Source organism: Ochotona princeps, chromosome 3 (genome assembly GCF_030435755.1).
Source record: "Ochotona princeps isolate mOchPri1 chromosome 3, mOchPri1.hap1, whole genome shotgun sequence".
Lineage (NCBI taxonomy): Eukaryota > Metazoa > Chordata > Mammalia > Lagomorpha > Ochotonidae > Ochotona > Ochotona princeps.
Window position 1 is genome coordinate 84,761,729 of NC_080834.1, and position 17,023 is coordinate 84,778,751.

At 43.0% G+C, this 17,023-nt stretch overlaps 1 protein-coding gene across 4 annotated transcripts in view; it reads right to left on the bottom strand.

The window, feature by feature from the left end:
- TMEM39A (transmembrane protein 39A) overlaps positions 1 to 10,897 on the bottom strand; it is a 31,913-nt gene extending 21,016 nt beyond the window's left edge. Inside the window, exons 1-3 of one of the 4 annotated variants that reach the window (XM_058661930.1) lie at positions 10,605 to 10,897; positions 9,294 to 9,480; positions 3,554 to 3,776 (exon numbers count right to left, since the gene is read on the bottom strand). In XM_058661930.1, coding sequence (XP_058517913.1) covers positions 3,554 to 3,776; positions 9,294 to 9,406 — 336 coding nt within the window. In that variant the 5' untranslated portion in view covers positions 9,407 to 9,480; positions 10,605 to 10,897. Of the gene's footprint in view, positions 1 to 3,553; positions 3,777 to 5,243; positions 5,395 to 9,293; positions 9,481 to 10,604 lie in introns of those variants that run through there. The other 3 variants (XM_004577880.3, XM_058661929.1, XM_012928445.2) reach the window with 3 other exon arrangements.
- Positions 10,898 to 17,023: the final 6,126 nt, after the last annotated feature.

Consider the following 17,023-nt stretch of genomic DNA (forward strand, 5'->3'; position numbering starts at 1 on the left):
GCAGAGGAAATGAGTGTCAAAAAGACTGTGAAAAAGGGAAATACTGCCTAGATGTCTACAAAAGTGGCACAGGGGTTAAAACACTGTTTGTGATGCTGGTATTCTATATAGAAATTCCATTTGGAACATGGCTGCTTTACTTTCAATACAGTTTCCTGTTAATGTCACCTAGGAAGGAAGCAGATGATGGGCCAAAGTGCTTAAGCCTCTCCAACCCATGTGAGACCAGGACAGAGTTCCTGGTTCTGGCTTTATACTGGCCCAGAAAGGCTGTTGTGGCCATTTGGGGAATGAACCAGCATATGAAAACTATCTTTAGCTCTTCCTCTCTCTGTTGTACTGCCTCCCAAATAAGTAAATGGATTTACTTTAAAATGTGAAAACAGCAAATGGCAGGTGTTGTGTGACAGCTGGTTATACATCCTGAATCAGTCTGTATGGAGTCTCACTCCAGTTCTGATCCATCTTCCTCCTAATGGAGCTAGAGGTAATAGATAATGGCCAAAATAGCTGGGCTCCCAAGACCAACAAGGGTCACCCAGATGAAGTTCCTGGCTCCTACATTCAGCCTAGCCCAGCCCCGACTATTGTGGTCATTTGGGAAGCCAACCAGTACATCTCTCAATCTCTGTCTACCAATATATCAATCGTTAAAAACTGGATTTCAAAAGAAATAAGATGGTGTTATCCCAAAAAGGAATGCTGGCTATGAAAGGCATTTGGGGAGTAAACTAGCAGATGGAAGATCTTTCCTTTCTGTTTCTCCCTCTCTGTCACCCTGCTTTTCAAATAAATCAATCTTAACAAACAAACAAAAAAAAACCCTGCCATAATGAATGAATGATACATGAGTTTATCAATTTTATTTTTCCAAGATTAGTTAAGAAACTACTGGTTTTAATTCAGGTGAATGATGACAATGGACTGAGTAAGTTAGCAGGAATGGAGGTGGAACAAGGCGTCAAATTTGAAATATGCATTAGATAGAACAGCCAGATTTCAAGAGATTGGCTTACCACTATTCAGGGCATTTATTTCCTCTTCTCTACATATTTGGAATTCTAACACTACCTAACATCCCATTGTTCAGACTTTTCCTTGCTAACTCCACACCTCCAAAATAATGCATGTAGGGTCACTAGGGCCACCTACATCTTACTAAGTAAGAATGCATCACTGTTCAATTCAGGATTTTTTTTTAACTTAAAAAAAAATGTGTCTCATATTTAAATTTTAAAAATGTGTCTAATATTTCTTAAGAAAATGTTATTATATTCTTAACAATGAAAATGGGTTATCTACTTACACCTATCTTTTTATAACCAGAGTATCTGATTGTCCAGAATTCTCTGCTCTTGGCTGTAGTAAAAAAAATTTGCTACTTCTATTTTTCATGGTTAGATACTATTTTTTTAGGGTTAGATTTATTTGGCTAACTTCTTTACAGTTAAAATGATACTTCTCACACTTAGGTGACCACATTTCCTTTTTCAGTCATGGAGATCTTTTTTTTTTTTAGTCATGAAGATCTTGAAATGGGAAAAGAAAAACTTAATATAACAAATCTGTTGGGTCAGATTCACATGATAGAAGGTAAAAGACGACCTATTGGAGACCCAAGCCCCCTTTAGATTAATCCCAGTCAAGGGATTCTACACTTCTGTACCTTCAGGAATGCAAAGTAACTAGTTTCCTGGCAACCCCTTCCCAACAGTTCAGTGATTCAGAATCCCCGTCAGATCCAGAGGTGAACATCTTACTTACCTTTACTATTTTATGAATTTGTTTTATTATTTATTTTAATTACCTATACTATTTACTCCTGGTTTCACAACTGAATTATGAGCTTGTGATAAGAGTGAGCCAGTTCACACCATAGCCTCCCGTAAGTATTCCTTCCTTTACTTACTTCCTTTACATGATCTCAGGCTAATGTACAGTAGGAGCACTGGCTCGCTTCACTTTAAGGCATTTTAAAAATTTTACTCAGGGGCCTGGCATGATAGCCTAGTGACTAAAGTCCCCTGCTTTGCACGCGCCAGGATCCCATATGGGCACTGATTCATGTCCCGGCTTGTGGTCTGGAAAAGCAGTAGAGGATGGCCCAAAGCCTTGGCACCCTGCACCCACATAGGAGACCTGGAAGAGGCTCCAGGCTCCTGGGTTAGATCAGCTCAGCTCCAGCCACTGCAGCTGCTTGGGAGTAAACCAGTGGCCAAATCTTTCTGTCTCTCATTCTCTACACAAATCTGATTTTCCAACAAAAATTAATAAATCTTAAAAAAACAAAAAAACAAAACAAAATTAAACAAAAAAAAAACCCTTTAGTCAGAAGTGGCAGACTGAGAGAACTGCATTTTGATTAATCTGAAAATTGAACAAATGAGAAGTTTCTGAAGGAATGTCAAGCAAAGTGAAAACTTTATAGTGGATTATACAACAAGCTCTTGAAAAGTAAATATTAGATAAATATAGGAAATAAGGAATAGATTGGTCAAAGCCTTAATGATCATCTAATTCAATCTCTTCATTTTACAACACCAAACCAGATGGTTGGATGAAGTATATAGCCGTCATAATCAATAATATAATAATAACCTGGATGGAAAAAATGATTATTAGGGGAAAAAAAAGATGCAACTTGGCATTAAATCATGATTTTTTTTTTTTAAAGCAGTAAATATACTAGCTAAATTTAATGAAGAGATTATACTTGACAGACCAAGTGGGCATCTCAGCAAACAACTGAGAGTCTAAATCATAATTCCTAATTTTCATCTCATGACAATAAGTAGACAGTCAACACGGAACATAGTTAATTCCAGGAACAATCAAGTGATATAAATATTTAAACCATTATTTTCATTTAAACCATTTTTCTCAGTCCCCTCCCATACTATGTGAGGAATTTGGTTCAATCTCATTTCCTATCTGTGTTCACGTGGCTAGGGAGGTTTTCTAACCTTTTCCCAGTTCCAAACACATCTATAAACTACACAGGACAGTTTCCTTGCTGTAAATAAGTCGCACAGAGGCAGAGTCCCAGATATGTTCAAGAGTCTATTTGCCCTGTAATCTTCCACCAGAGCCAAGGAAGCACTGAGCTGGAGGTACAGGATCATACTGCTTTACAAGAGGTGTTGAAGACCACTGCCTCAACCACAACAAACTAGCACGTGGAATTCATGAACTCTCAGACAGGCTTCATGTGTGTGTACACCACTGTGATGAGCCTACATATTTCAAGTTAGCGGAGATCTCTTGTGCTGAACACCAAATCAGCCTATTAAGGGCTGATGTCAAGAAACCAGGGGAATGGGTGAGCCTCTGCAAAACTGGCACAGAAAATCCTGCAATGTGGTTGGTTATAGTTGTAAACTAGTTAAGGACTATGTTGTGGAAGAATACTTGTACAAATGCAAGAAATTAACAAATTAAAAAATTTGGGGGCTCACAAAAAAAAAAAATCCACACACTATGACACAGGATCCTAGTCTTCTCTTCCCTCCAGCATAACTTATAATTCAGCCAAATGTGCCCTACCGGGACTTACCAGTGAAGTACAAGAAGCAGGATGGTTGTAAGGATACCACCACACCGTCTTATAGATGTTGATGTACTGAATAAACAAAGCCACCAACAAGTAGATAAAAAATAGAAATTCAAAGAGCAGACTCCCATCCACAGGCAAGTCGGGAATTTGGCAATGACGAACAGGACCTGGGGTGATGGAGGCTGTGATAGGTGGGACTGGTAGGCCAACAGCATTACCATTCCTGAAAGAGAAAACCATGAGTAATCAAATGACATCAGCCTTCAGGTTCACACAGCTGCTTCCTCCACTTACTCCTTAACTGTTGGCCTTCCCCAAGACTCCTCTCTTCTCTCCCCAACACCATGCCCATAATCCAGGAGGTAGCCTTGGCTTCCACTCTCTCACATGCTCCAGGCTAAACTTCCCACAGAGCTCTCTGTTACATTTCTGTCTCATGCTATATCCAACTGTTGACTGAAATCCCTGGGTTCTTCTTATAACAGCGCCGACTGCAGTTCCTGGTCCATCCGGTTGGCTGCCGCAATCCAAAACCTGTGAGTCATACTTGACCTTTTCTTCTGCCTCTTCATATCCAATCACTCTCTAAATCTGGAACCTTCTGCTTTGCAGAGTTTTTTCCAAACTGTACCTTCTCTTCTAAATCCAACACTTCAGTTCCTCCCAAGTATTCATTTTTGCTTTTGCCTAAGCTAATGCAGTAATTCTCTGAAATTCAACTCTTTCACTAAACAATGTACAACCTGCCTTAGAGTTCTTTCTAAAGCAAAACTGATCGTATTACTTTCTTAAATTCTTTAATGGCTTTCCACTGCCTGTGGAATACCATCCAAAAAAATGTTATGTACCTTAGGAGGCCCTCTGCGTAACAGCCTAGTCTCACCTCTCATCACTTCTCTGCATGTTTCTCCCTTTTCTTTTGTACTTACCATTCCTTTTTGTGTAAAAAGCTCCACATCATCTTCCCAAACTTCCCATATAACACTAACAAAACTCAAGACTTTTTTACTCAGCATTCAAGTCTATAAACATGCTCTTATTGTTTCACTTGACCAAAACTAATTCACCTTTCCCCAGCGCCAACATTCTACCTAAACTATGCCTTTATTGCTGTACTGAATACAGAATATTTTGTATACAGCTATACCCTGCCTACTAGACTATAACTTCAAGCACAGAAAATGTACTTTTCTTAGTTAACTGCAAATACACACTTCAGGATAAGAAAGTAGAAGACCAACAGTCATAAAAAAGGGATATATCTTAAACACAAATAAAACACTGATCTTAATTCCTATCTTCTTAATGTTACTTCTTTCGTGTGCTTTTTCAGGTCAAAATAGTGAGGCTGTATATAATGTAAGCTATAGAGAGGGAATAATATTTTCTATTGTTTATATTCCTGGGAATAATTACACAGATATAAGAGTATATTATTGATTACAGAACTAGGAGAAAAAGGCCCGGGTTGGATACTTCCAAAGACCATTACAGAAGGAACAACATTTTACCATTCTAAAATTTCCAAATATAGAATTCTAGTGCTGGTATGTGGCATTTACAGTACTTTAAGTGACTCATGGGAACATGAACTCTGCATTCTGAACAGTTAAGAACATTGTTGCAGAAACCCAGAAGGGAAAACAAGGGTCTGGAGAAGGATGGAGTTAGCAAAAACTATAAAAATTACCTGCTTCTCATTCCTAGAATACACTCCATCCAATACAACAAACATATCAAGCAGTCTATTGCTGATGCACCAACAGGGCTGCAGAGTCATACCTCCTCAACTGCAAAGACTTCAGCCCTGTGGTCTGTTCTGGGAGGTGAGTCACAATGCTGTACAACTCCATCATTCCATAGCACACTCCATGGAATGCCACCTTTGGAACTATGCAAGCTGGTAGAGCTGAACGGAGACGATTAATGCCAGAAGCAAATCTACTCACTTCAATTAATAACATATTTAAATTAAAAACTCTAATGATAAATTACAAGATGAGGAGCCTCTTCGAAAAAAACTAAAAATTCCTATTCCTGCAGTCAAAAATACACCAGGGAGAAAGCACACTAAACTGTTGTATGGTTTAAAGGTCAAAGTTCGCAGAGACTCTGTCCCAAGTACAGCTGACCAAAAAGCTTCTGTTATTAAAAAGGTCAATAAAGTGCTAGGCTTGAAAAAGACATTGAAAACAAAGTACAAACATCTACACTTTTAAAGATTTATTTTTAGGGCCCTGCGCAATAGCATAGTGGTTAAAGTCCTCACCTTGCACACACCAGGATCCCATATGGTCGCAGGTTCTAATCGTGGCGGCCCTGCTCCATTTCCCATCCAGTTCCCTGCTTGTGGCCTGGGACAGCAGTTGTGGACGCCCAAAGCCTTGGGACCCCACACCCGCGAAGGAGACCCGGAAGAGTTCCTGGCTCCCAGCTTCAGATTGGCTCAGCTCCAGCCACTGGGGTCACTTGGGGGGTGAATCATCGGACGGAAGATCTTCCACTCTGTCTCTCCTCCTCTCTGTATATCTGACTTTGTAATAAAAGTAAATAAATCTTTTCAAAAAATTATTTTTATTGAAAAGTCAGATATACAGAGAAAAGGAGAGACAGAGAAGAAGATATTCCGACTGATGATTCACTCCGCAAGTGGCCACAATGGCCAGAGCTGAGCCGATTTGAAACCAGCAGCCAGGAGCTTCTTCCAGGTCTCCCATGAGGGTATAGAGTCCCAAGGCTTTGGGACATCCTTGACCATTTTCCCAGGCAACAAGCAGGGAGCTGGAAGGGGAGCGGGGTTGCCGGGATTAGGACCGGTGCTCATATGGAATCCCAGAGTGTTCAAAGCAAGGACTTAAGCAGCTAGGCTACTGTGCTGGGGCCCCAAAGATCTACACTTGTAATACTCTACCATAGTGTTGGCTATTTGAAACTTTAAGAAAATCCTCGCCTTGAATGCGCCAGGATCCCACATGGGCGCCAGTTCTAATCCCGGCAGCTCCACTTCCCTTCCAGCTCCCTGCTTGTGGCCTGGGAAAGCAGTCAAGGATGGCCCAAAGCCTTGGGACCCTGCACCCACGTGGGAGACCTGGAAGAAGTTCCTGGCTCCTGGCTTTGGATTGGCACAACACCGGCCATTGTGCTCACGTGGGGAGTGAATCATCAGACGGAAGATCTTCCTCTCTGTCTCTCCTCCTCTGTATATCTGACTTTGCAATAAAAATAAATAAATCTTGAAAAAAAATAGAAAATAAATATGGGAAAGCAAAGCATTCCCATACCATCTGTGAGATTTAATCTGTTTAATCCATAATGTTGAAAGCTTCAGAGCAGACATGATCAAAGTTCATATACATATACATATATAAATAATTAAAATAAAGAGGCTTAGTGTATCTCAGAAAATTAGTTATACAAGAATTATTTAGGAAAAATAAAATTATTATTCCTCTTACATGATGTAAGAATAGATTCAAAAATCTACTCAGGACACATCAAACTCCAGCAATGAGCTGTGTCATCACCTGTGAACTGCTGGCCAGCAGGAAAGCTCACTGGACTCAATGCCTGAAACCTCTTCTTGGACGTGCCCTCTCCCTAGTACTACCAACATTCCAGACTCCCAAGTGGAAAGTAGGTACGCACCACAACTACCTTTAGAAAGGCCCACTTATAAGGTTTGCATCTGAGAACTTGACTGGTACACAATGCTCTCCACTAACAGAACACTGTCCCTAAACCATTAAGACAAGTTCACTGTGCCTAAGTCATATAAACAATGTGGCTGATGCTAAATGACTGTTTCATCCCTTCAAATAAAGCCTGGGTTCAGGAAAGAGTTAACAGAGCAGGTTTGAGGCTAACTCTTACAGAGCCAGCAATCAGCAGATTTTAGCTAAGCAAATGAACAATGAACAAATTATTCAAAGCTATAATAAATTACAAAGCATAAACAGCACCCATCTGAACATATTCAGTTTACAAAGTATATGCAAGGACAAAAAAGTGGTTATAGCAGTCTGACTTGGGCCAGACGGAAGCCAGGAATTCCATCAAGGTCTCCCACATTGGTGGCACTGATCAAAGGACCTGGGTCATCTTCTTTTGCCTCCTCAGACATTTATATAATATGGAGATGGATTAGAAGCAGGGCAGCCAGGATTCTACCTGGTGCTCCAATATGAAATGCCAGAATTATAGGGAGCAACTTACCCCACTGCACTATAATGCCAGCAACCTTTGGCCCAGCGTGATGGCTCAATGGCTAAATCCTCACCTTGCAAGCACCAGGATCCCAAATGGGCACCTGTTCGTATCCCGGCAGCTTCACTTCCTATCCAACTCCATGCTGGTGTCCTGGGAAAGGAGTAGACGATGGCTCAAAGCCTTGGGGTCCTGCTCTCACGTGGGAGACCTAGAAGAAGCTCCTGGCTTCTGGCTTTGGATCAGTTCAGCTCTGGCCATTGTGGCCATTTGGGAATGAACCAGAAGATGGAAGATCTGTCTGTCTCTCCCTCTCTCAGTAAATTTGCCTTTCAAATAAAAATAAATAAATCTTAAACAAAAAACAATGCCAGAAACCTTGTTTTTCTAAATGTAAAACAATGTTATTTGCAAGAATTTTGGAACATTCAGTAGTTTTTTTAAAGTCACTGCAATGGTCTACTTTATTGATTTTCAAATCCTTCAATGAAGCAGATTATCACCATTTCTTAAATGAGAAACCCCTTAGGACAATAAAGTAAAAAAACCATACTCTAAACTACTTTTTCTCTATGTATGTGTACACAAACATGCAACCTGGATTGAAAATCAGTACAATGAGAACTAGACATCAGAAAAAAATCCCTTCAAACTGGAATTTTAGGGAAAACCCCTACTAACATGACAATATCAGAACTGATTTTAAAGATCAGACAGCAGTTGGTTCGGAAAGTCAGAAAGTGGCAAGTGAGACAAAACAGAAAGACATGCACAAACACCATGAGGTGGACCGGAAAAGGCAAGCCTGACACTGACTGCCAGCTCCAAAAATTAAAATGCAGGCACAAGAGGAGCTCTACCCAAGGGAAAAGTAGAAATGACACGGCAAATACTATCTTGATCAAACAACTGATTAGGGGAAAGTATCTCTTGGCATTGGTACATGACCAAGCTTCCTGATGACAGAAGTCACCCTAGATAAGACTGAAATATTTCACTCCAGTTTTCAAATCTTAGGATCAGAGATACAGCTCCTTTAAAAAGAACAAATTCTTTTTCTACAAGACAAGAATCTTAAGGTATTTAGGATACAGCTAGCAATATATTAATAGCAAATAATTTGGGGGGGTAGTATTTAGAACACTTGATGCAATCTGACATAATTCTGGAACATTGTGTTGGCTGTCAGTCTTTAATTTACCTCCCCAAAATACAAAGATTGCCAACAAGTCAATAAACTGTCACACCTGCTGCGTACCTTCATTTACTCCTCCCTTCAAACAGCAAAAAACGTGTGACGACCAGAACTTGGATGATTAGGCATAAGTACAGCTGAATTGCTTTCAACCTGTTAAGTCTCAACTTGCATCTTCCTACCTCTAAAGTATTCTGAAATTCTGAGTCTTCAGTCTTCAGGGACTGAATTTCTACCTCACTATATAAAAAAAAAAATCGAGAAATCTTTGAACAGCAAGACTTTTAAGTGAGTTTCTCTGATGCCAGGCCTTTGCAGATTATAGCCTTACTCGGTCTTTACCTGTTTCTCAAGCCTGTTCCATTGCCACAGCCTCCACCAACCAGGGTCTGCAAGGAAGGCAAAGCCGACCGTCGGAGCTGCTGCCGGCTAGGGCCCCTCCTTCCGCCGGGCATGTCCTAGAGCCTGGCCGCTTCCAGTGTCACTTGTAGTTGCAACCCAAGTTAACGGCTGTCAATCTCTTTCAACTCTGAACCAAAAGAAACAAAAACAAAACCCCATATTTAAATATCAGTCGACTATTTTTTAAAATAAGCAATGTAACAAGACAGCCAGAAAAACACAGTGTGCAGCCCTTGCAACGACAGATTTTCAAACAAATTTTCCTCCAGGTCTGGCACCTACTCCTCTCAGATCAAAGGAAGAGTTCAGACTCAGAAGGACTGGAAGCCTAAGTTGTGACTGGAGTCCTCTGCGCAGCCTCGGGCAAAACACAGTGTGTGTCCTGTCAGCTGACCTGTGTTATGGGAAAGACCCGCAATGGGATGGACGTTTAAGAGAAACACAGCTTCCACTCGCACATTTCCAATTCACTGCGTCACACTTGCAACACTTGAAATACAGGACAACAAGCACCCTCCGAAATGTTAGGGTTTGTTATCAAGGCATCTGGGTGCTCAGATCAGATACGTCAAATACTACCTGACTGTGAGTCTCTTAATCAGAGTTTGTTTCTTCATTAGAGAAACAAAACAAACGACTGTCTCTATTCTACAGACTGAAAGTTGTTCAGAACCATTGAGGGTGCACGAGACGGTAACAGGCGGCCTTGTAGCTCTTCAAAACCATTCCAGTGTTCACTCCATGCAGGAAAGGGAAAATACCAAAACGAAGTACAATCATGAAGAACTAAGTGCAAGGTTAAGGGGCATGTCGGAGATAAGGAGGACCTTCCCTGAAAACAAACTGTGTTCAGGAATCTATGGCAAAAAGTATGGCCCCGACAACATGGATACCACGTGTTTCCGAAAAATACAAGCAAAAACTAAAGAACGACGCTCTAGAAAAACCCAGCTTTTCAGAACTTCTCATTCCTAGCAGCTTTGGGCTGCAGACTAACAACCTTTAGGTGAGACAAAGCACTCGAGCTAGGGGGTGTGGGGGGCTCCCAGGCCCCACTTAACGAGCCAAGCGAAGGCAAACTGAAGGGACACACGAGGCCAAAGGATGGGGTGAGGACAGGTGGAGGGCGAAGAGACCACCAACTAGCTCCCCTCCCCCAGAGAGGACGACGAAGCAGGTCTCGCCGCCCACCCGGGAGGGCCGAAGAAGCCCTGGAACAGTGGCACAGCGCGTCAGCTCGGAAATACTCACGCATGGAGGAGGCCCCGGCCAGTGGGGTGGGATCCCCGGGAGGTGGCGGCTGCGGATCTACAGGCTGGACCCCAAGCAACACAACTAACACTCCGCATCAAGTGCGCCCAACAAACGACTTGTCTGCAGGACGGTCTCGCCTGGTGCGTCGAGAAAGGTGGTCCACGACTCAGGCCACCAGACCCCGTCCCCGAGTCAAGGACAGAGCCCGAGCCAAAGCTGAAACTAAATCCCGGCCCCGTCAGCACCCGTCCCCAGCCTCCATGACCGCGGAGCTGAGCAGACGTGGCAGCGCACGGCGATGACGTCAGCTCGGCGACGGCACCCGCCCCCTCGGCGAGCCCGACTCCGGAACGAAGCCCGCAGCCCCAGCGCGCCTGCGCAGTGGGGCTCGCCTGGTTCTCCCGCGCCGGATCCCGCCCTGCTTCCCGGCCTGCCCGCCTGCCCAGCCGGCATTGACCTACGTGGCCCCAAGTACCACCCCGGGGCCTCAGGCAGCCGTCTGCTTTTCTCACGGACTCCTTGTGTGACCCACGGGTGCAAGTCATGGCCCCATTTCACACGCAGGTAAAGATTAAATCAGACAAGCTAAAAACCACCCAAGTTCAAAACCTGGTGGAAGAGTCGAGGCAGGAGGAAAACGCATTAATCATAATTTATTACAATACATGCCACATTAAAATGTCCAACCGAAACCCGGAAAGCCTGCAAGGCGATGTAATGAACTCGTAAGACCGCGGTGGAGTCGAGGCCAAGAAAAGCTTTACTAAGAGCTTGAGGTTTAAGACAGGATTCCAAGAGTGAATAGGCAGTTTGTGGCAGATAAAAAAGGCAAAAACGAGGGTGACATCATGACAGATTTAGGAACAGCCAGCTTTTCTGTTAAAAGAGCAAAGTGACCAAAGGAAACATCAGAGATGTTTCCAGAAACTTTAAGCCCTTTAATAATAGAAAGATTTTTGTATTAATTATATGTTGAAATCTATTGAGAGTTTGATCATTGTGGAGACCCTGAAGTGGTAGCTTTACATATTACATGTAAATCCTGCAATGCATGGTTCCTGTTTTATAAAGCAAACGGAAGCTCAAGAAGTAATCTGTTGGAACTAACTCTACAAGAAATGCCAGTGCCTGAATCACCTCATACCCAAACCACTAGTTAGTAATATTCCCAAATACCTCTAATGGCTTAATGCGTTACCAAAGATTTCATTCCTGCCTATGAAACTCAACCTGGGTAATTACATATTTTCATGGTGTTGATCTTGGGTAAGGAATTTCCCACATTTGTTTTCATATTGACTCACTCAACCACTTGCAACATTGAAACACCTTTGTTGCTTTTTCTGTGGCCCCTAGCATGAATGTGAACAATATGCTCTGCCTCTGGAACTTGCATTCTGGGGAGAGAAGCATTTAATCAGGGTAGCTTTGAGGTATATTGAAGGAGAGGCAAGGGACTGATAGAAAATAAGCATGCTATTTTGTGGTGATAACGCTCTAAGACAATGGCATTTAAACAGAAACCTAAAATCGGGAAGCACCTGACAATACAAAGTTGGAAGAGAAAAACAGCCCAGATACAAAATAAAAAACTTCTCCAGATAATTAAAACGTGCTTTGGAGTTTGACATGTGTATGAAGCTTACAGAAAACCTACATATGGATCACGATGAGCAAAGAAAATGCGGCATGCAGTAAGTTAGAAGAATGTGAAGAGTCTTTTAGTTTTTGTTTGCGTGTTTGAAAGGCAGAAGGCATGCAGGCATGTGTCTGTCCACTAGTACACTCTCCCAAATGGCCACAGTAGCTAGGCCTGGACCAGGCCAAAGCTAGGAGCTAGGAATTTCATCCAGATTTCCCATGTGGGTCACAAGCACCCACATATTTGAGCCATCTTGTTCTGTCTCCTAGGTACATTAACAGGAGCATGGTCGGGATGCCAGGTGGGACTCCATCCCAGGAACTTTGACATGCAATGCCTGAGTCCAAGGTGACTGGCTTAATGGCCTGTACCACAAGCCTGCTTCATGATGGGTCTTTTAAACCATGGTATATGCATTTTTAAAATATATATGTCTTTTCTTTTTATTCAAAAAGGCAGATTTACAGAAAGAAGGAGAAAAAAAAGAAAGAGCTCTCCATCCACTGGTTCATTCCTCAAATGGCCTCAATGGCCAGGAATGTACCAGGCTGAAGTTAAGAGCCTGGAGCTTCCTCTGGGTCTCCCATGTAGGTGCAGCAATCCAAGCACTTGAGCCATCCTCCCCTGCCTTCCCAGGCCATAAACGGGGAACTGGATAAGAAGTGGAGCAGCGGGCCCAGTGGCGTGGCCCAGCGGCTAAAGTCCTCGCCTTGAACACACCGGGATCCCATATGCGCACCGGTGTAATCCAAGCAGCTCCACTTCCCATCCAGCTCCCTGCTTGTGGCCTGGGAAAGCAGTCGAGGACAGCCCAAAGCCTTGGGACCCTGCACCCGCATGGGAGACCCAGAAGAAGCTCCTGGTTCCCGGCTTCGGATCAGTGCAGCACTGGCCATTGCGCTCACTTGGGGAGTGAATCATTGGACGGAAGATCTTTCTCTCTGTCTCTCCTCCTCTCTGTACATCTGATTTTGTAGTAAAAAATAAATAAATCTAAATTAAAGAATTATTAAAAAAAAAAAAAAGACAAGTGGAGCAGCAACTAACTAGTGCTGCAGGTGGACAAAGTACATCCTCGGCCAAGGACCCACTGTTGTGTGTGAGAACTGCCACTGGGAGGGGCTTGGGAAACTCCTTCATCAGCATGCAGTCCCTGCAGTGAAAAAGGCAGAGCAATGGACACAGACCCTGATGTAAAAGAATATGGCAGCTCACTTGGTGCTTTGTCAGAAGAAGAGCAGAACAAACTGGACAACTACCCCAATCAAACAATGATAGCAAAAAATCTCAGTGAATGGAGACTTGAGACTATGTCAGTCAATGGACATTGGAGGGTGACATCATCCTTGGATTGGTGAAATCGACAGCATTTCAGAATTATCCCAACCACTTGGGCAGAGCCCTCAGAATATGTACACATTGAGACTCTGGGTTGATAAGAGGTGGCGGTTCCTCATCCCTGAGTACTGGGATGTTTGGAAAGTCATATGTGGCTTCCCCCTTTGTCTCTCTCCATCCTCCAGGAATAACAAGAAGAAATAGCAAATTTGGAAACAATGAGTCCACCTGATTTTCCCTAAACCTCAATCTTTCCCACCTTGGTCAATCATGTAACTATTATTTTATAACTATTATTTTAAAAGTATAAAACAAGTAGACAGCGGGGACAAAATCTGGGAGCTATATGGAATGGCAGTACTGTAGGCGACGGCTTAGCCTACCAAGCCATGGTGCCCAGCACTTGTGGGGTATACATTTTTAAGTTTAGTGGGAAAATGAGGTCTTAAACAAGGAAATGACATGATTTAAGATTTACCGTCAACTTTGCTATTCAGTATTGATGTTTTAAGGGAAGAAGAAAGAAATCTTATTTAATGAGGACCTGTCCATCATTACTTTCCGTTGAGACCCTGTTCTAAATGGTTTCCAAATGTTTAGCCATTTAATGTTTATATAATCCATGAAAGTATGGTGATTGTCAACTCCATTTTTTTTATACAGGGAAACTGAGACCAGGTTAAACACTTGTCCAAAGTGAAACAGCTAGTAAATTACAGAGTCAAAGTTTAAACCCGTGGAAGTAAGAATGTTAAGGGAGACAAAGGGGGTATTCTCTACTGTCTTCCCAGGCCACAGTCGGAGCTAGAGGGGAAGAGTAGCAGCCAGGACATGAACTGGTGCCTATAATGAGATCCAGTTCTTGGAGGTGGAGAATTAGCCTGTTGAGCTAACGTGTTGGCCCCATCTCAGCTCTTAAACAAGTTAAACACCTACCGTTTGGATTCAGATGCAGCTTATGCTTTCTGTGTGTAGTGTTTGCCTATCTCCCAACCTCTCTCTGTTCTTCCACATAATAATACAAGACTGCAGGAGATATTAATGTGGTTTCATTCTTCAAGTATTATAATATAAAATTTCCATTCTCCTCTGATCACAGAAAGTTAATGAATATAGGAAGTAAAACTTTTTAATAGTTTTAAAAATTATTATTTTGGGCCCGGCGGCGTGGCCTAGCGGCTAAAGTCCTCGCCTTGAAAGCCCCGGGATCCCATATGGGCGCCGGTTCTAATCCCGGCAGCTCCACTTCCCATCCAGCTCCCTGCTTGTGGCCTGGGAAAGCAGTTGAGGACGGCCCAGTGCATTGGGACCCTGCACCCGCGTGGGAGACCCGGAAGAGGTTCCAGGTTCCCGGCTTCGGATCGGCGCGCATCGGCCCGTTGCGGCTCACTTGGGGAGTGAATCATCGGACGGAAGATCTTCCTCTCTGTCTCTCCTCCTCTCTGTATATCTGGCTGTAATAAAATGAATAAATCTTTAAAAAAAATTATTATTTTATTTTAAAAATTCTTTACTTTCAAACACATAGAAATTTAAAATTAAAAAATTAAAAAAGATTATTGAGGTGTCCACAGAGTATACTTTTTTTTAAGATTTATTTTTATTGGAAAGGCAGATATACAGAGAGGAGGAGAGACAGAGAGGAAGATTTTCTGTCCGATGATTCACTCCCCAAGCAGCCACAACGGCTGGAGCTGAGCCAATCTGAAGCCAGGAGCCTGGAGCTTCTTCCGGGTCTCCCATGTGAGTGCAGGGTCCCAAAGCTTTGAGCCATCGTCCACTGCTTTCCCAGGCCACAAGCAGGGAACTGGATGGGAAGCAGGGCCTCCAGGATTAGAACTGGTGCCCATATGGGACCCCGGCACGTGCAAGACAAGGACTTTAACCACTACACCATTGCGCAGGGCCCAGAGTATACTTTTTTTTTAAGATTTACTTATATCAGAAGTGTAGATTAACAGAAAAAAGAAGAGAGACAGAGATCTTCCATCTGCTGGTTCACTACCCAAATGGCTGCAATGGCCAGAGCTGAGCCAATTGGAAGCCAGGTGGTAGGAACCTCTTTGGAGTCCATCCTCCACTGCTTTTCCAGACCATAAGCAGGGAACTGAATGGAAAGTGAAGCAGCCAGGATACAAACTGGTGCCAATATAGGATACTGACACTTGATGATGGAGGATTAGCATGTTGAGCCATGGAACCAACCTTGAGTATATTATCTTAGCTATACTTTTTTTTTTTAAAGATTTATTTTTGAACCTGGTGTGGTAGTCTAAAGGCTGAAGTCCTAACCTTGTATCCTCTGGGATCTCATGTGAGCACTAGTTCATATCCCAGCTGCTCCACTTCCCTTCCAGCTTCCTGATTCTGGTCTGGGAAAGCAGTAGAACATGGTCACCAAAAATCTTGGGCCCCTGTACCTGCATGGGAGACCCGGAAGAAGTTCCAGGTTCCTGGCATTGAATCAGCTCAGTTCAGTTATTGCGGTCATAGGCGAGTGATGGGAGATGTTTGCCTGTGTTTCTCTCTGTATGTCTGCCTTTCCAGTAAAAATAAATAAATCTTTTTTAAGGTTTTATGTTTTTAAATTTTTATTGCAAAGTCAGATATACAGAGAAGAGAGAGACAGAGAGGAAGAACTTCCATCCGATGATTCACCCCCCAAGTGACCGCAATGGCCAGTGCTGGACTGATCCAGAGCCAGCAGCCAGGAACCTCTTCCAGGTCTCCCATGCGGGTGCAGGGTCCCAAGGCTTTGGGCCGTCCTCGACTGCTTTCCCAGGCCACAAGCAGGGAGCTGGATGGGAAATGGAGCTGTCGGGATTAGAACCGGTGCGCATATGGGATCCCGACCCTTTAAAGTGAGGACTTTAGCCACTAGGCCACCACGCCCAAAAATAAATCCTTAAAATAAGAAATTGTATTTCTTTAAAAAAGAGATTTATTTATTGTTATCAGAAAGATTTACAGAAAGAAGGAGAAAGTTACCACCAGTGATACCAGCATCCCATATGGGCTCTGCTTGCCTTCCCTGTGCTCCACTTCTGATCCAGTTCCCTGCTCATAGTTTGGGGAAAGCAGTAGGAGATGAATCAATTGTTTGGGCACCTGACTCCATATGGGAGACATGGATGAAGCTCCTGATTTGTGGCTTTGACTTGACCCATCACTGGCTGTTGGGGGTATCTGGGGTAGTGAACTAGGGCTTGAAAGATAATCTGTCTTTCTCTGTCTTTCTCTTTTAGTTAAAGAAATACATCTTTTTTTTTTTTAAGTTTCATTTAGATTCCTGGAGAAATCCTAAATAGTACAATGCTGGTAATTCATTTTTTCCTCCTTCTAATCACCTGAATGCGTCTCACCCGCCAAAAACAGTGATCTTGCTGTCATGGAATGCAGCCTATCCTTCCTTAATCAACATGATTTTATCTTTAAT